At 38.5% G+C, this 20,276-nt stretch overlaps 1 protein-coding gene across 1 annotated transcript; it reads left to right on the top strand.

Annotated features, from left to right (window-relative positions):
- The first annotated feature begins 737 nt into the window (after positions 1-737).
- lyn (LYN proto-oncogene, Src family tyrosine kinase) lies at positions 738-19,396 on the top strand. Its single transcript, XM_014999602.2, has 13 exons — positions 738-930; positions 10,342-10,489; positions 10,830-10,872; positions 11,494-11,599; positions 12,274-12,372; positions 12,482-12,585; positions 12,679-12,828; positions 13,514-13,666; positions 14,876-15,058; positions 15,313-15,389; positions 16,371-16,524; positions 17,447-17,578; positions 18,408-19,396. The coding sequence occupies exons 2-13, from the start codon at positions 10,364-10,366 to the stop codon at positions 18,608-18,610; spliced, it is 1,530 nt and encodes a 509-aa protein (XP_014855088.1). The 5' UTR covers positions 738-930; positions 10,342-10,363; the 3' UTR covers positions 18,611-19,396.
- The last annotated feature ends 880 nt before the right edge of the window (positions 19,397-20,276 follow it).

Below are 20,276 nucleotides of genomic sequence, written 5' to 3'. Positions count from 1 at the left end.
CTTGTGTTGTTGCAGTTCCACGGCTCGACCAGCAGGGAGTGTGGAGGCAGAATTGAGAATAAAGACACAGTTTCTTTGAAAAGTTTTTATTTTCACATTGCGCCATGCTACACTGATAGATTTCAATGTATTTATTTGGGAGTTTGACACACAGATTGGTGCATTGTTATGAAGTAGAAGGAAAAGATTCATGGGTCTTTTTTTATTTTTACAAATGAAAATCTGAATGGTGCAGTGTGAAAAAAACAAAAGCCTCAACACAGTGACTCTTGAGGACTGGAGTTACACACCGCTATCAATCCGTTTTCCCCGTTTGACTGTGATCTGCTTCTCTGTTTAACCTAAAGAAAGGCATGATGCTGCCACCACCGTGTGTCCGCCCTGAGCGGGTGTTAAGTTTGATTTCTGCATCTTGCAAAACTTTTAGTCCATCATATGAAGCTCAAACAGAACATATTAAAGTTTTTCTTTGTACTAAAACATGGAAAAGTTTAAAAGGGGGATTGAATACTTTAGCAAGGCATTGAGGGGAAATATTTGGAGGTTTTAAAAAGGTCCCATTTAACACGAGGTGTTTGGCAAATGGGATTTGTTGCTACAGATTCTATGAGAAATGCAGCATGTGTGTGTGTGTGTGTCAGTTGCTGATTATGCAAATAATCATTAGACAATTGTACCAGGAAGTTTGGGTAAGATAGAAAAATCCCCAAGCAGCTACTCTGAGTTCCTCATTCTGCCGTAGCTGTCCACGACGGCCATGTGACCCTCTTGTCATGCCGTGTGTGTGTGTCAGTGTGTGTCAGCACTCGGATGAATAGGACGAAGGGCAATTCTGAGGAATAGAGAAAAAAAAGAAAAGAAAAAAAAAGTTAAGGAACTTCTACAGGCTGGAAAACAACGCGGTCGCTTTACTTCATCAGGGATACGGAGGTAAGACACCGCTGCGGGTCAAATGTGTTTAAAATCAGTTTGTTGAATTGAAATTTTTTGCATTAAATAGTTGGATTGTTAGATAAAGTAATGTGTTAATAGATGCCAAGTTTGCAAAAACGACCAGCCTTTTTCTTAAGAGTTTCTGAATGAAACCTTAAGTTGTTCATCTCGAAGACGCCTGCATGTCGTCCCGTCTTTCCCTGCCTTTCTCATGGGAGCGCTGCTAAAAGCGGGTTGTACGTTGGTCACGGTGTGGCACACGGGAGAGCGAGCGCAGGCTCCACATCTCGACTCTCCGGTTTCCGGCTGTTTACTGCCTGTCATGTTAAAAATACAGCAGAGGCACTGAACCAGCAGCATGAAAAAACACACACACACACACACACACACACACACACACACCAGACCCAGCTGCATGTCTCCATTCGATTTTGCCCACTGCAGTTTTGGTTTCTGAGCTTCCTTTTAATCTTTGTGGCGCTCCTCTGAACATTTGCCCCCCTTGTTCTCTTGTTTAAACATCGGTAATCAGCCAAGCTGAGCTCTGCAAACTTCCATGTGGATATTTTAATGACATCAGTGGACACAAGTTCAGCTCGAGGAAGAACAATGATTCTTTTGAGGTAGTCAAGAATAATAATAATAAAAAAAGAACTTGTTCGATTTTAAGTTTTGCACAAATATTTGTAGATCTGAAGGAAAGATCTGGAAATGTTAGACGCCTTGAAGATGGACTCATCAGTCACTTGTCGCCGTCACCGGGTCAAAGATTTACCAGATCAGGTGTTTGAGTTCATTGCTACACTGTAAAAGTGAAACTTAAGTTCATTTAAATGTTAGTTGTTTTGTTTTTTTAAATCACAAAAATTTAATTTGTAAGTTTAACACTGTTTTCAATATACTTGATTTTTTTTTTTTTTTAGTTTAAGTGAATAAAAACTAGTTTGGTGTTTTAACCTGCCAAGTTCAGCGCGATCAAATATTTGCAGGTATTTGGTGATTGAAAACAGGCGAATGTGCTCTGATAAACTAATTCATCAAAGTCTAACAGGTTTCTTAAAAATGACCTTAATTAGAAAGATGAACGTTTAAAATCTAGATTTGATCTAGATTTGCTTCCTGTTTAGAACAGGAACAATGAGACGGACGCACCTTTTATTTTGGTGCTTGTAAATGTAATCAATCACATAAATGATGACCTTCGCCCAATATTGCTCATAAATATGAGTTAAACATGGGGTGGGTGGGGGGAAACAACAACTTTATTTTGTCTTGGAAAAAATATCCAAGCCAACGTAACCCTTTGGTCTCTGGTGTCACACATTAAAGAAACTTTTGTACAGTTTTCTTTCTTGATGTGGCATCCCAAGATTATCAGTGATCATCACTTCTAAAATACTCTAGATGCACCCCTGGAAGGGTTTCTGTGAATTCGGCTTCAACTGCAGGGTGAACAAAAATCGACTAACGTGACATTGGTTCAGAAGGTGCAACGTTTTTAACGTTAATGATTGATAAGGCATGTAAAGACACACTTCTTTGTGCTAAACTGCAGATAAAGAAAGTGATTTATGGCAATTTACAAGGATAACTGAGAAACATATTTGAAGAATATTAAAGACAAGAACTACACCAAAGTAGTAATGTCAACATTTAAACATCAGGCTAACTGCATTGTTTTCTAACCAGGATCAAATTGGAGTGTATTAAACTGACTTTGAATCAGGGATGAACTGATTGTGTCGACTGTGGGTTTCTGTCCCATAACATATTTTTTAAAAAGCCTGACCAATACTGATTTTTTTTTTAAATAACTGACGCCGTCATGTGTTAAAAGGTCACACCTGAAATGTTTCAAACTTATCTAGTTGAAAAAACTTGAATATCCGTGAAACAACACAAAGTTGATTCAACTGCATGCGAAATAGAGCTCTCAGATCTAGATGAAAAGTCTACACTCGAGGTCCAAATTGCTAAATTAACATTTTAAAAATTAAAACCTGCACAGCAGGTGAGGCTTCAGAGACTACTGAGCCTCTTGTCAAAAATAAAGTGCACAGCAGTCGCGTTTGCCTCAATGAAAATCACAATGTTTGAGGTCAACTGAGGACAAACTAGACCAACAGCTTGAGTTTTAGGCTTCTTCATAGAGAAGCCTGAGACAAAACGTCCAAATGCAGCAGCTTTGCGGCCACAGCATGTATAGATGTGACGTGGTGGTCGGAGGTTTCAGTCAAACCACACTCACAGCGCAGCGTAAGAGGACAGTGGCTGATTCTTTGCAGACACAGAAGAGATCAGTGGATCAGAGCGAAGTCACATTGTAAGTATGTCACCTCAAATTAAAGAAATAATAGGGATTAATTGATTGGTGCACTCCAATTTTAAACCTCTATAATGTGTTTGAATTGACCATCTACTGTAAGATGCTGTGGACTGCATAACGATTAACTGATTGTATTTTTGAGAAGGGAGGAATGGAAAGTTTTCTTGCAACACGTTGGACAGTAACATCAGACCCATCAAATTATTAATGACATTGGAATGCTGACTGCTGTCCTCTAATATCGTATGTTGAAGCAGGAGTATAGTGTGTAACTGACATACTTATGATGAGCAACGCCATAATCTGAGTCAGTGGGGAAAATATGGATGTTGAGGGCAAGAGGCACAGAAAGGAAACCTTGAGGCACCCCATGTTTGATTTTATTTTTTGTTGTGGGAATTTATAGTTGCTGGATGACAGAAAGTCTGCCAAGTAAAACCTGAACCAGTTATTAATCACTGTGTTAGTAACTGAGATCCAATGGCACCAAGACAGACTGAAAACAATGTAGTGGTGTGGACAGAAACGCAGCTGTAAGCACTGGAAATATACATACTGCTGAATATTTTTGATCAAATCTGAGTGAATTTGTTCAATCATTGCCATAAAAAACAATTATTACACTTGACCGATGAAGCACCGTTGTTTTTGTCTTTTTTTTTTACTCCAACCTCCTTCTGTATGTACAAGAAATGTACAAAATGTTACTTTATGTGATTTTCAAAGTGTTTATATTTTGCTGCCGCTTGCACCAGAACATTTCAAGCATAACCTTTGCTTAGATGCAACATTCAACGACGCTAAATTGGCTCCAGACTTATGGCTGTCGTCAGGTTCACTTTGTTAGGCCGGTAGACATGACAACGTTTTAATTGCAGAGGGAAAAACAAAACCAAACAACAAACAAAACATAAAGAGCAAGGATGAATGAATCATACAAGAAGAACAACAAGTGCAACAATAATCATATTTCTACATTATGGTAAATGGACTTATTTCATGTTGCGCTTTCGTAGTCATAGCAACTCAAAGCGATTTGCACTAGAACCACATTCGGCCATCTGCACTAACCAACACACACACACGCACACACACACACACTTTCATTTACCAAAGAACATTGACATGCGGCAGAGAGAAGCTGGAATCAAACCCACGGCTTTGGGACTGCTCTACGGATATACAAACTCACCAACTGCTTTGTGGAAGTAAAGCCGATCATAAATATTTTTTTATATTGCCACGTCTCATTTCCTACTTTAACAAGCTAAAAAGCACTGTCTAATATTTCTAATTTTACATTGGATGTATTCCAAGTGAATGTTAGAATCAGTAGTGTCTAAATATATACCTCTTCTCTATAGCACAAGAAGCCAGTTAGTTGTGGTATCTGCTGAAAGTGTGCTCCATGATAGTCAGAACAGGAAACTTTTTTTTTGTTTAGTTTTTTTAATCCTCGTGGTTTAGTTTTGAGGTCGTCTGTACCTTTGTGTCCACGCTGGTGTAACTATAGCGAAGGATATGGCACGTTGCGGCCTGGACGCCGATTAGCAGAAATAGTCCGATCAGAAGCCACATTGATGAAACGAGGGCAGTGAATCTTTTATTGCTCTGAAATGATTGCAGCGGCAAAGTCCAGACAAAAATAGGAATATTTTTTGTCTGAATGTTTCTGGTCGTCGTTGCACACAATCATTGTAAACTTCCGTTCTCCAACGACTCTACTGACTGTTTGTAGTCCTGTTTTAGAGCACCACCACCGTATTTTCTGCTATAAGGTTTTCATAAAGGTTTTTCCATGTATGTTAATATTTTATTATTTTTATTCATTTTAAAATTTGTGAGATATTTGAAGTTTTATGGCTTTTTCTTGAGGATATAAATGGACCGCAAATGATGGAAGATAGATGGAAATCGTAAGGTCCCCTTCGGAAGAGCCACTTTTGCTCAAAGCGCTCCGTCCGTGAGAGGATCTGCAGTTTGGAACTCACTTCCTGTTGACTTAAAGTCCGTAACCAGTTTTAGTACATAAAAAATAAAAAATAAAATGAAAAAAAAAACCACTCTGGTTATGTCAAAAACAGAACTGAATCAATTTTTGATGTTTTATGTTTCACTCTTTGTTTGTATATGTTGTTAACATTATATTGTGCTATTTTAAATGATTATCACTTCAGTTTTTGAGGTGCTGTTTAAAAGCCCATGAAGGGACAAGTGCTGAGAATTGTATCGCACCTTGACGCAAACATGGGATGCTGCTCAGTTTGTCTATGTGTGTCTGTCCCTATCAAACAAAATTATATATATATATATATATATATATATATATATATATATATATATATATATATATATATATATATATATATTCAATTTTAAATTGACATTTTTGACTGTATATAAAATAGACCAGGGTGTATTTGCTAAATTATTGCGAGGTAACGCAAGGGAAATTCCCTGCCCAGACCCCCATGTCCACTAGGGGGTTCCTGACCCGAAGTGCTCATCTGCCGCCGTTTCTGACAGGAAAAATGTTTAAATATTCCAGCCAGTCTTGTGCCAATACGTTTCTGATGGCATGATTTTTATTTTTTATTTTTTTCCCCCTGAGGATCTTTTATCCAGATATTAGTGGGCGGGGGGTGTAAATATATACATGAGTGGGTTGGATGTTCATCCAATGTCAAAAAAAACAACAACCTCAGAAATAAAAAAATTAACATGACCTTTATGTGGACAGTGGATAGGACGTGTATGTAAAACTCCTAACAGAGCTGCATTGATGATTCCTTTTGGCCGTTGATACGTTTCCTTCTTTTTTGTTTCTTTTCCCAAACCGGTCTCCTGGACTCTGAAGAGCATCCATTGACCTAGATGACCTGTTTTGTTTTTCTGGATAGGAGCAGAAATTGTTTACCTGCTCCCATTTTGAAAAAAATATCATTACTATTAAGATTATCACCTATATTTTTTCTAACTTCCGCTTTCATTATGCATTTTTTTTTTTTTATTTTGCCCCCTGGAAGTGTTGGGCTTTTTTTTTTTTTCCCATCTTGCCGTTTGATATACTCTGTTAATTCATCAAGACTTCACAGATTTTTGCAGTAATGCACTTCTCTCCACTGAAGGATCTTTGCCTCGATTTAAGATTTACTCAGTCGTCGGCATGCTTATCTTGTTTCCTTATGGCCACAGGGTATTTGCTGGTGTAAATAACTCTTTCTGCATCATGATAATCCATCATAATAACCTGCGCAAAAATAGAAATATTGCTGCTGCAAGTGGTGGCATGTTCCTTCCTTCTCACTCTGGTGACAGAATGTGTAATCCTGACATTCACCAATTCCAAGTGAATATTAGAATCAGTAGTGTCTAAATATATACCTCTTCTCTATAGCACAAGAAGCCAGTTAGTTGTGGTATCTGCTGAAAGTGTGCTCCATGATAGTCAGAACAGGAAACTTTTTTTTTGTTTAGTTTTTTTAATGCTCGTGGTTTGGTTTTGAGGTCGTCTGTACCTTTGTGTCCACACTGGTGTAACTATAGCGATGGATCTGGCAGGCTGCGGCCTGGACGCCGATTAGCAGAAATAGTCCGATCAGAAGCCACATTGATGAAACGAGGGCAGTGAATCTTTTATTGCTCTGAAATGATTGCAGCGGCAAAGTCCAGACAAAAATAGGAATATTTTTTGTGTTTGGGTTCCCCCTTTTTGACTCAAGTGTTGACCTTTAAATTAAACTAATGAATCGTCGTTTTTCTCTTGGCCGATCTCACGGAGGTTTACTGAGCAGGATCTGATTCGCACTACACAAGTACAGCTGATTGAAGCTGAACAGAATGATAGTTTGATTTGACTTGCAATTCATCTGAAAAGATCCGATCCAAAGCGAACACTTTTGGTTTGGATTTTCACCGAAAGATTTAGACTGATCCCACATAAATTCTGACATATCCGATTTCCACTCGCAGAGTTTATTTTGAGTCAGAGTTTGACTAGGTTGTATGCTTGTAATTTTCTTTTATTGGCTTTAAATTTGACCTAAAATTGGCAGCGATTTCACTTACAGCTAAACCTGTTTGCTGAAACCCAACAGAACACAAGTAGATTTAATCTAACAGGTGGAAACAGAAACCCAGACAAAGTCATGCGACGTCACCAAATATCCTGCATGTGAGACAACAGAATCCGTCTTGATAAAATAGCCGTTGGTGAACCACACTAAACAAAGAGAGGAAAAGCACATTTTATCAACACCAAATTATGTTTTATAAAACACATCTACATCTTAACACAGATGTGTTTTGCATTTGCACATCTGCATTTTACTGCAGACCACGCCTGGTACACAACGCAGAACTTCGGCAGAAATTTAAAGTGTCGCAAGTTCCTCTCTACTTTTTACTCCTACTATTTATATTCTGTTTCGCAACTTCTGTCGTGCAGTCAGATTCGAGGAATTGACAACTGCAATTGATTTTGGCTGCGTGCATCCAGGGCGATGACCTCCGCACGCCGACTCAGAATGCCTCGAGTTAGCATCGATTCTCTTGAGGGGATTTATTTGAAGTAACTAAGAGACCAAATCGCTATAAGAATTAGGCAAAGAGAGGAACGGTTGTCGAGCCCTGTACGCTCACAACCTTGTTAAAATGCCAGATGTTTTGTTCACATAAGATTATTAGAAATAATTCCAGAACTTTCTTTTTCCACCTTTAATGTGTACATCCTGTAGAAATCAGTTGCGAAATAAATAAAATAGCAAAGGGAAAATGCAAAAAAAAAAAAAAAAAAAAAAAAAAACCAGCAAAGTTGTAACAACCTGTTTAAATAAGTTAACCATTTAACTGTTCCACCTTTAGTTTATGAAGTATTAAAAAGAACGGTCTTCTTTAGTGGGAGTCAGTCAGCAGGTTATATCATGACTTGTTTATTATTGCTGTTGGTTAAAATGCAGAGTGGTGGGAAACGTCTCGGTAGTTTGAATTTTATTTCTCGTGGCCCACAAGGACAAACACGTCAAACTGGTTTCAAGAGCGGCTCTTAATATTCCAGCATCGAGTTATTTATCGGAGCATCCTGCTCTCCGCGCTTTGCTCCTGTGCCAAACAGGAATACAAGCAAAAAAGTAAAAACGAAATTTACAAATCATAATGATTTTACGGTGAAGCTCTGTTCTGCGTCCCAGTTTAAGCTTGTGATCGATGTTCCTGCTTTTACGTGTGCAGTGCAGGTATAAAACTTTCCAGGGGAATATTTGCGACGGTAATTCAAATGCCTGCCACATTTGCTTCTTTCTGCTTCGTTTGCGTTGCGTATTACGTCAATAATTTGGTGTTATTATGCATCGTCGATCTATTTCAGTGTGCAGGGTTTCATCCTGCATCAGCACAGGAAGTGCAGTGATGCGTAATATTATTGCTGCCATTTCTGACCAGGCAGTCAGATTCTTTTTATTCATTTGTTTTTGTGAAGATTAGTTCATCAAAATCCACCAATCCAAACATCTGAACAACCGTACTGAATTCTGCACAACTTTCTGTTGACCTTTTTCTTTTCTTTGTTTGTTAATTTGTTTTACATGGATGCTGTATAATTTCATTTGAGTTTCCCCCCCCCCTCATTTTCCATTTGACTAAAGCAGAAGTTCGCAACCTTTACTCTCCATCTAAATAAAACCCGCTGAGTGACGCAAATATTACATGACTTTATAATTTTCAGAAACGCATATCGAAAGAAATATGTTGTAGTCGGGTAAAAAAAAAAAAAAAGCCATTTTATTTTAGTTTATAGGTTCTAAAAATAAGAAAAATACTTTATCCAAGAGAGAATTAATACAATTTCTTCATTGGGATGTTGACATTTCCAATATTACTATATTATTATTACTATATTATTTCCAGTATTACTGACTATTTTGGTGTCATTCTATTGTAAAAAAAATTGTTACCTGAAAACAAATGAAAAACTGCTAAAATATGCATTTGTTGTTATATCTTTATTTAAAATCTTTAGTTTGTTCTTTCACATTTTTAGCCAAAATTATTAAGATCCATAATGGGAGATTAAAAGAGACACTTATGGTTGTTAAATCAAGAGACGTGTCCAGCGAAGTGATGTAAAGAGAGAAAAAAGCCTGTGTCTCTGTAAAATAAACTGAATCTTTTCAAAGATTATCACAGAAACAGTCGCCACGAAGCAGATTGTAGATGTCGTAAATATTTCCATTTTGCACAAAATTATTAATCTTAATCACGAAGGCAGTTTCGATGTGAAAGTCAGTCTGTGATTTATATAGTTTCCGCATGTACAGGTAATAAAAGTCTTTATGACCTTTATGGCCGAGTTCAGGGAAGTCAGGGAAGTCAGAAAATGCAACGCGGCAATCTCAGTGATAATGACAAGCAGAAAGAAAACGAGTAACCGTGTAAAACTAATAAAACTTTCAGAACAATTAATTAGAAAGTGGCAAAACAAGAATTGTAAAAGTAAAACCAGGTTGCGCAAAGGTCAATGCTTTCGGGCATCTGGAGTAAAAAAATAAGCCCCGACTGTTTACATCATGTTCTGCTGAGGATTTTATCTTCTCATCAGCTCTGACCAGCTTCCTGCATAACACTCACACCGCCAATGTGCTACTGTTGCAATAGCTTGATGTTTTCCTGAAGAGCACGACTCTCTCATAGTTCTGTGGACTTGAGCTGTGGGTCTCTGCAGCTCCTCCAGAGTTTCCAGTTCGGATCGAAATCGTAACTTTTTCTTTTCACAACCTCTAATGCATTCCAAAAATCTGAAATATGGCCCTGAATGAGAATCTCTACCCCCTTTTACATTTTTTATTTTATTTTTTTACCCTCACGAAAAATAGGAACAAATTGAAACAAAACATCTGGCTGCTTCACAACTGGTATTGGCAGCTTCAGGCTCCATCCGACACAAAAATGGCATCAGAAATATTTGGACTTGCAAAGAAGCGAAAATAAAAAAAAACAAAAACAAAAAAACGCAGGTGCCTGTTTTGTTTGAGCAGCCGTTCATTTTAACAGACTGCGCCGCTCTTCCCTTTTCTCACTTCCCCCAGCCTCTCGACCCCAGCAGGCGGGATGGGCTGTCTGAAGTCCACGCTGAGCGGCGGCCTGGCGAGCGGTGTGGAGAGCAAAATCAGACAGCAGGCCCAAAAACCGGAGCCGGCACACTACGTCAGAGACCCCACCTTCAACACCAACAGGGTGAGTAGAAAGGAAGCTGAGCCCAGGAGGAATCCGTTTGCAGCTCTGAACCCGAACAGATGTGACACAACCGTGTCTTAAACGTTTAAAAAAAATAAATAAAAAGCATGAACGCTCGCAGAAACGGTTCAATCTCTGTTCTAAACTAAGAAGGTTTCCACCGTTTCGCAATAAGATGACTAAATTGTTCCCCAAGTGGTCAGAAGTTCCCGTTGTCCAATGACGACGATTATGGTCTGGAAATACGAAATGAACACATTCTGAATGTGTGCAAAAGCTGTTTTAAATCAACTAAAATGAAAATACAATTCAAAATCTGATGTTGTGCTTTTCTTTACAGAATAACTCCCTGCTACCAGGTCAAAGGTTCCAGCAAATGGAAGGTATCCTTTTTTTTTGTTGTCTTTTTTCCCTCTTGCATTTACTTTCCACATCTGGTGAAAGTGTTCCTATGTTACCTGGAGTAAAGTAAGCGGACGAGGAAAACAAAACAAACAACATAACCATAATAGCATTAAAAAGTCAGCATTTTTCACTGATATCACAACAAACAGTTAACGCTTGGAAATTTTCACTCCGTGCCACAATCACCTTTCCATTTGATTTGTTTTCTAATTTAGTCCTGTCATGCAAGATGAAATTAGAGAAAAAGAAAAGTTTTTCTCAAGTTCCTTTATTCCGGTTTAACAATCTAAACATTTTAAGAGGCCGGCCTCGCAGACGTGGAGGATCAGAATATCAGCAGAAACATGCAAAGAGCTGGTCAGAAATCTTGATCGCTGTAATTCCATCAAATATATTTCCATTGACTATTGAGAGAGAAGATCTAAATAGTTGCCATTCATTTATTCAAATGCAGAAAAAAAGGTTATTCCTTCATAATCAACACTTCTAATGTATCGATCCTGTTCAAACTTGCTCTACAACCACTGTGTGTTACTGAGGGACTCTTTATATTTCGTTGGTGTTTAAAAATGTCAACCTTCGTGTTTTTTCTGCTTTAGAGAAAGAGTCAACTTTAAAAGTGGTGATTGGTCTTTATCCTTACGAGGCGTTGCATCAAGACGATTTAGGATTCAAGAAAGGAGAGAAGATGAAAATCCTGGAAGAGTAAGTGGGCTGATTTCTAACTCGGACTCATGCAGCTCATCAAACCGTGTCTTGGTATTTCTACATTCTGTCAGGAGCAATAAAAGTCAGAGTGACCTTGAGGTCCAAGTCCTTCTGTCTTTAGAAGGAATCTTTGTTGAGCAGTTCTGCAAATTAGCCTTTGACCAGACGACCTGTAGACGGGACAACGGTCACTCTTAACTCTAATGTAGTTTAATCTCCTGTTCCTGCACAAATACATCTAGATAAATAACAGTATCTTTCACAGTTAAGTCAGAATCTTCAGCATGGAAATAAAGTTTCTCCTACACTCCAAATTCTTGACTGTGAGGTGAACTGGTTTGACTAAAATGCCTTTATGTGAGATTGTGCAGAAATTGCATCTCGCTGGAGATTGGCGTCACTTCAATCTCCAGGAAATGGATAGATGCTGGATTTGACACAAATCACATGATTTGTGTCAAATAATCCAGTGATTATATTGTGAACGGCGCCTGAGAGCATCCGCAAAACAATAGGAAACTTTTTTTACTGCTTTGGGTGCAGGGGAAAAAGACAAACCTCTTCCAGACTGTGTAAGCTGGGTTGAACTGAATAATTATTTTTGGCGTAATATAGTCAGAAAATGTGTTTTGGCATAAATGTAAGGAAATGTTTTCCCTGTTTGTTTTCAGACACGGTGATTGGTGGAAAGCAAAATCTCTAACGTCCAACAAAGAAGGATTCATCCCATCCAATTACGTTGCCCAAGTCGATACCATGGAAACGGAAGAGTGAGTATGATGTTGGGTGAAAGTTTTAACTTTGCCTTATCAATAACATTACTGCGTTAATGCATCTCACTGTAAAAAAATAAAATAAAAATCACTGAAATCATTGCAGGTGGTTTTTCAAAGACATCACAAGGAAGGATGCAGAGAGGCAGCTGTTGGCTCCCGCAAACAAACCAGGCTCTTATCTTATCAGGGAAAGCGAAACATCCAAAGGTATTAAACAATTTTCCCACAAAATTCCTTCACAATTCAGCATCTGGGATTCAGAGTGAGACTTGTTCCCTTCCCTCTCTCCTCCCCACACAGGGAATTTCTCCTTGTCAATCAGAGACGTCGATGGCCAGGGCGTGGATTCGGTGAAACATTATAAAATCAGGAAGTTGGACAACGGCGGCTTCTACGTCTCTCCCAAAATTTCCTTCCCGGACATCAGCAGCATGCTCAAACATTACCACAGTGAGTATGGATCGGGAACAGAAGGGGAAAAAGCTTGAAATCACAGCTGAGAGTGAGGTCACGGCGTGTTGACTCAGACTTGGCTAAACTTGCCGATTCCCACTGTAGGATTAGAAAATACTGGAAAAGTTTGGGAATTGTTTTTTTTAGAGTGACGGTCAGAAGGGAGCATACAGTAACCAACATTTTGAAATGTTGCTTGGATTGTAATCCTCTTTGTGACAACCAAGAGCAAATTTATTGGTAAATATTGCTCCTCAGTTATTTATTATTACAATACGATTTCATATTTAATGCTCCCTTATTTGTTGCCATTTCTAGATTAAACTGCAGGGATGCTTTTGTGCTAATTTGGGTGCGTCTCAGTTTGAAAAGAGGAAATTACAACATATGACACATTCAAAAGCAAAAAAAAAATTGCTAGCTAATATGTGCTGAAAATGTATTTTCCCCTTTCCAGATTTCTCAGGATATTGCTTCCTTGTCTTTGTTTCCCAGAAAATAAATTACTTTCCAAGTAGCCAAACTTATTTTACTTTCAGTTTTTATGCTTTCCACGACTAATGAGTCTTTAGCTTCCGCTGTGTGGCGCTTCATGAATAGAGTAAGGTGTTAAGGTTAAATTTACACTTAATCATCACAAGAAAACACCAAAAAATATAAGAAGTGCCTTTGTGCCTCTCAGCCAGGTCGGACGGTCTGTGCCGCAAACTGGAGCGTCCGTGCGTGAAACCCAAAGCCCAGCGGCCGTGGGACAAAGACGCCTGGGAGATTTCCAAAGACTCGATAAAGTTCGTGAAGAAACTGGGAGCGGGACAGTTTGGAGAAGTGTGGATGGGTAAGAAAGGAGCAAAGCATTTAAATTAATCAGATCTATTCATTTCTCAAGAACCTTTTTTTTTTTTTTATTAAACCAAGAAGGTGTTCTTGGTTTAACTGAATCTCAAACTCCAGTCCTGGAAAGGGTTTTTGCTGTGCAGTAGGCAAAGTAAGTGGTTTAGATTCTGTGGCCGACTGCAATCTTGACGCCTTAGAGCACTTCCTATTGTGACGGCTGTGTGTCTAAATAAGCCTGAGAACTAATTAGCTCATCATTGCAGGGCATTTTATGCCGTGCCTTTAAATAGACTTCTGCTTTGTGTCGGAGAAACATTTCACTAAAGTCTCTCTGCAAAAGGTTTCAGAGTCCAAAATCTCTTATATTACAGATCTTAACTTGAAAAAGACAAATGCCTATGAATTTCACGACTCGACACTGATGGATGTCATTACACCTGGATCATTTGATGACCTACAGAAATGAGTCTATCCTGGTATATGTGCTTTGGAGGTCAACTTGTTATCATAGAGGGGGGAAAAAACTCAAAGACTTATTTGCATTGGAAGTTGAGAGACTATTAAAGTTTAATGTTTGAAAAATCTGCAGTATGATCTAAACTTTCAGAGTCCGGATTATGAGCAAACCTTTCTGTTTCCCTTGTGAAAGTTGTGAAACCACAACAGATGTGACAATCATAATACAGTTTGACTTTAACACATTTCTATTCAGACTTGACTTGTAGATTTGAGACACAGTTCATTAAGTTCCCTGATATTTCTGCAGATAACCGGTGACTAACAATTGCAAATTTTTAAGAGAATAACTTGAACCTCAGTTGGATTTTGTTAGTCGAGCTGACTGCAGCTCGGCTGTAGCTCAACATGGCCGACCTGCAGGTTACAGTAGGGGTTGGATTACCTACTGAACATGAGATCAACTTGCTACAGAAATGTCTTCATCTAAAAATCCTTTTGTTTTGTTTGTTATAACAGAAAATGAAGCATACTGCACACTTCACCTTCATTCTAAGTTGAAGTTTTCACCTGTCGCTCAATATGTAGCGTACCGTACTGAATGTGGAAGACGTTTGCCTTATCCAGTTCGTTAAAGTGTTTGTTTGGCACATTAAAAACACAACAAAAACAAATAAACTTAAGTCTCATTTCAACAGATCTCTAACAGTATACTTTATTCCCCGTTTCTTGTTTTCACGCTGTGCGGCGTCAGCTTACTACAACAACGCAACCAAAGTGGCCGTGAAGACCTTGAAGCCCGGCACCATGACCGCCGAGGCGTTCATGGAAGAAGCCAACGTGATGAAGACGCTGCACCACGACAGACTGGTGCGGCTCTACGCCGTCGTCACCAAGACCGAGCCCATCTACATCATCACCGAATTCATGGCAAACGGTACCGAGCCACGCTTTGTTGTTTTGCCGTCCACGGAGGTGGACGGTAAAACGCTTTGAGACAATTTGATATCATCCATCGAGTCAAACGCCCAAATAAAACGAAAGAGCCGCTTTGCATTTGTACATCTTAGATTGTATGAAGTGGATTACTTGAGATAGCACACCAACAACAAATATCTCATTACGTTAAAGTTAAACATAGGCTTGCCGTTATGTTCTCACAGCTAACAGCTTATTCTGTCCTGTGTTTAGGAAGTCTCCTGGACTTTTTAAAGAGTGACGCAGGAAGCAGACTGAAACTACCAAAGCTCATCGATTTCTCAGCGCAGGTAATCTTCCCTCGGCCCTATTTTTGTACTTCTTAAACTTTCCACTTCTATTACTCCACTTTAGGCGTGACGCAGTAAGGAATACTAGTAGCATTATACATAACTACATTACACAGTATTGCAGAATTTACATAGCAAAAATAGATAATCTGTTAACTTGATTTTAAAAACAGAAAAGTTCAAATTAGTCCTATTGTTGCTTTCTAAAGTGCAACACAAGTTATCAGGTGCTTAATTAGCTGGGCTATCCGCTCAGGTAGCCAGCGTTCAGTCCGTCATACTGGTCTTAGGTGACCATTTGTCATTTCCAGTTATCTGAAAGTGCAACGCAATGAATAGCTCTCCTTTGGTTTTGCATACCGTGGCTTTTAATGCTTTCTGTGACAACAAAGCAAGAATAGCTTAGCTTTATTTCCTCCAGCTGACAAAGGAAAAACACAGTCATTCTGAAACTAACTCATGCATGTCATTTACTCAGCTTAAAACTGTAGAAACTCAATAAAGAAACATTTTTGTTTGTTTTTAATCCGTCTAAAAATCTTTGTATAAGTTAATACTAGAATTTAGCCACAAAGCTTCTTAATATACACACATCAATGTTTCTGTCAACTCAATTTACGGACAATACTTTGTGTTAACAAAATATGATAATGACATAAATATAAGCAGCTTTGAAGCCAGGATAGCTACAATTGTATCTATACCTTGAATCGACTTGCTGCCATACAAATTGACTTGACTAGAAAGACAAGTCAATTTGACTTGATTTTAACTTACAAGTGTAGTTAAAGTAAACCACCTACAGCTCTAATTAAGCTGCAAAACTGCAAATTTAGTGACTAGGCTAACTCAAAAGTAGTCACCTGAACCAACTACAATTCTTCACCTGTGGTCATAAAATTACATTTCTAATATACATCTTTCCCTGCTTCCAGGAAATCTATCATGATCGTTCAATACTTGTTTTCCGTTGGGTTTCAGATTGCGGAGGGCATGGCTTACATAGAGAAGAAGAATTACATCCACAGAGACCTGAGGGCTGCTAACGTGCTCGTGTCCGAGAGCCTGCTCTGCAAAATAGCAGACTTTGGCTTGGCGAGGGTCATAGAGGACAACGAGTACTCCGCACGGGAAGGTAAGCGTTGTGTGGGAAGGAGAGAATGAGTGCGCCTTCCAACTTCTCTGTTGTGCAAGACATTTTTCTCTTGTCACACGTTAGCCATTTCCTTTACTCCCTGTGACAGACTGAAGGAAAAAAAAAAGCCCCCCTTTCCTGGAAAGGGCTATTGTGTTGGGCAACAGGAAAGACACTTTGTTTCGCTTTGCAGATAACATCCTTTCAGACTCTTGTATTAAATACACAAGACATTTATGACTTGATTTTTTTTTCCACATTAATTTAAACAAAACAACTGAACACTATCATATGTGAGACTGCAAACACAGTAGAGAAAATCTGGATCAGCTTACTAACGGAAAGTATCCGACTGTGTGTAAAAATATCCAAATCTGTCGCGTCTTTTAGGTGACAGTAAGAGTGAAAAAGACTGTTGTGGTTAAGAGCACACAAGTGTGAAGAACATTTGTAACCTTTAAGTGGAGCCAAGAAACAAAATAAGTAACTAAAATAAGGAATTATAGGAGTAAGACTTTAGCTTGCCATGTAATGTTTGAAAAGTGACCTTTCAGATCTACCAGTATGGAGTTGGTTAGCATAGCAAATGTAGCATATTTGCATTTTACAGTTGGGAAAAAAAAAAAAAATCAAAACCGAATGTTTGGGGATTTTTAAAGAACAGACGTATTTATGTTTGGGTGATAAATGAAACTTGTCTGACTACTCAGCTGGAACCAGGAATCTATCAATAAACTTGTGGGTCCACAAATAGACTGGAAAACTTTCCACGACACACGGCACAGGTGTGCTGAGTGGGATTGGGAGCTGCAGTGGATTATTTACATAGACTAGGCAAAGTATGTGTAAATATAGTAGAGTTTGTTGATTAAATTTTAGGTGTGTGTGTGTGTGTGTGTGTCCCCTTACTCTACACTCCCAGGTGCCAAATTCCCTATCAAGTGGACCGCTCCGGAGGCCATCAACTACGGCACCTTCACCATCAAATCAGACATGTGGTCTTTCGGAGTGCTTCTCTATGAGATTATCACATATGGAAAAATCCCATATCCAGGTAAGCAAGTGTGTTGCTGCAGCTTTGTTCTCTACGGCGTGAAACCAATCATATTTATGAATAAATTATGAATAATACAGTTTGAAGATTTGGTACTCTCGTTGACTCTAGAAATTAATGTGCTACTATTCTATAAGGCGGAGCTTAGAAGTAAAACACAAATGCAACAAACCAGACAAACTGAAGTTATTTAATTAAATTAATTTATCTGGTGCAAAATTAACAACAAACGTTGGCAAGGACCCAAGTGCAGAGCAAAATGTAAGGTGGAAAATGAGAGTTTTGATAAAATGTCAAACTTACTGAAACGGTAGGAACATGGAAGCACATGGACGGTAACCACAAAAAAAGAGAAAAGAAAAGAAAAGTGACGGACGGCTGCAGTAACAAACAATGAAAATCCAGGAACTTAAATCTGACGCAAGTGGGGAAACAGCTACTAAGAAATGAAGCATAAAAGGGTTGAACTATATGGCAAGACATTTTGAACAATAATGAATCCAGGGGGGCTGAACAGAATGTGGTAGGATATAAACTAAAATAAATATCAAAATACAAGCAACATTCAAACAGGCCTGGATCATGACCAAAAAACAACAACAACAACAAAAAAACAGCTGCAAACGTTGCATGTTTGCCATTTTCTTCCAGTTTGTAAGATATTTTTATGGCTCCGTTATTGTCGGCACATTGTCTGGCATTATACTGACACCTACTGCCCTCATTTTCACCAGTCTTATTTATGTCTACAGAAACCTTCCTGTAAACTGACCTCCATTGTTCCTCCTGTCACACGAGCTCCTAACTTGTGTCTGCGCTTGTCTCTAAGGGATGACGAAGGGAGAGGTGATGTCTTCCATACAGCGCGGCTACAGGATGTCCCAGCCCGAAAACTGTCCGTCTGAGCTGTACGAGATCATGATGACCTGCTGGAAGGACAAGCCCGAAGACAGACCCACCTTTGACTACCTACAGAGCGTCCTGGACGACTTCTACACTGCGACAGAGGGACAGTACCAGGATCAGCCGTAGCGCCGCCGAGCCGGCGGGACATCCCAATAGGACATTCACGACGATTAACATCCACTCCACTGGTTGTGTGTTTTTAACTTCTTCACAGTTTAATTGTATATATACCACATGTTGATGTCCACTGAATTTTGATGATTTTATATAGTTTCACAAACAATCTCGATGAAAGACGTTATCTTTCAGGATATTCTGAACAATATGGATTAATTTTGTTTTTTTAATGGATGTGAAGTGTATTTAAATGAGATTGTAATTGTAAGTATATTTGAGAAATGTGGTCTAAATGTAAACGTTCTAAATGGGTAATTTGGACTGATTAGATGCAGACTTTTTTAGAAGGTTTTTCGTTAGTATAAGCTGGACAGGAAGAAGTGCAGAGAAAGGAGGAGATATTAAGGAAGTGGCCTGGGGATAGGCGTTAAACCACAAGTAACTGCGTTGAAAACTGGAATTTCTGCCTGTGTTGTGGTGGAACTGTGTGTCGTACTTGTGTGTGTATGTATATATATATATATATGTGGTCACAGACCTAATAAAATCATAAGCTGCTTTAAAATACGGACCCCGGATTTTGAACGTTACTTTCTTTGGAAGTAAGTGAGAGACTAAGATGGACTGCTACATGTTAGCCTCAAGCGACATAATCTTACTAACTCAAGATATTAAACAGTATGAAATATGTAATATTTTTCTATGTAATGATTGAAAGCCTGGGTTATATTAAACGTCATGTTTGGTATTGAATGGCTGTACATTTTGTATGAAATAAAAAAAAAAATACACATATGCAGATGTTCTTCGTTATTTTGTTTAAGTTTCAGTTTTAGAAATTGCACAAAAAATTTGTTTGATTTGAAAAATTGGATCTCCATTTGTAATTTACTCGTGGTTTGCTGGATTCCCCTGACTTTCCTTTGTGTATTGCTGTCTTAGACCAGTGACTCCAAAGGCCAGTGTCGGGGTATCGCTGTGTGTTTTGAGGCACCAACAAACAGTTTCCCAGGAATGTCTGCATCACTCTCCCGAGTCGTTTTTATTCCGGTTCTGGTTTAAATATTTCAATGATAAATGAGTCGCCTATTTAAGAAATAGAATAAAAACGACTCGGGAGAGTGATACACAAAATCCTGGGAAACTGTGTTCCCAGGATGGGGTTTTCTTGGCAATTCTTTTTTTAAACACATGAAGACTTGTTGCGTCTTCACAACATGTTTACATGTAAACATGTTCCTTAGTTTTTGGTCAAACTAAGGAAAAACAACACCAGCACATGTTTACATGTAAACACATGTTTACATCAGAATGCAACATTTCTTTTAATGAAGAAAAACACAATTATTAAATGTAGGGCGTCAAAATGCATAGGACTGAATATTGAAAGGTGTTTAGCATTAAATTTCTAAAAGAAATAGGATTATATACAATAATATAATTTATAGATAATTTGACCCACGTTCTGACACCGTAATGCTTAGATCTGCCTCCCATCATACTGCAGCTTTAATGGCCATACAGTAGTTTGAAGTTGACTTACCCACTCAAACCACAACCTTCTCTGTAATTGTAGTTGATTAAATTAGTAAGTTTCATGCCATGTAGAAAAAAAAAACATAATAGTCATGATATTGTGTCATAATAGACTCGTAACGATTGAAGAAAAGGAAGG

Source organism: Poecilia mexicana, unplaced genomic scaffold (genome assembly GCF_051168715.1).
Source record: "Poecilia mexicana isolate PSO_F unplaced genomic scaffold, ASM5116871v1 scaffold_17, whole genome shotgun sequence".
Taxonomy (NCBI): Eukaryota; Metazoa; Chordata; class Actinopteri; order Cyprinodontiformes; family Poeciliidae; genus Poecilia; species Poecilia mexicana.
Note: the sequence above shows the minus strand (reverse complement) of the source record. Positions and strands in the feature narration are given on the sequence as shown.

What these genes read in the sequence shown, in the direction of transcription:
- lyn (XM_014999602.2), top strand. Translation starts at nt 10,364, where the DNA reads ATGGGCTGTCTGAAGTCCACGCTGAGCGGCGGCCTGGCGAGCGGTGTG. An exon ending in CACCGAATTCATGGCAAACG is followed by an intron (nt 15,059 to 15,312) that starts GTACCGAGCCAC and finishes TCCTGTGTTTAG; the next exon opens with GAAGTCTCCTGGACTTTTTA. An exon ending in TCATCGATTTCTCAGCGCAG is followed by an intron (nt 15,390 to 16,370) that starts GTAATCTTCCCT and finishes GTTGGGTTTCAG; the next exon opens with ATTGCGGAGGGCATGGCTTA.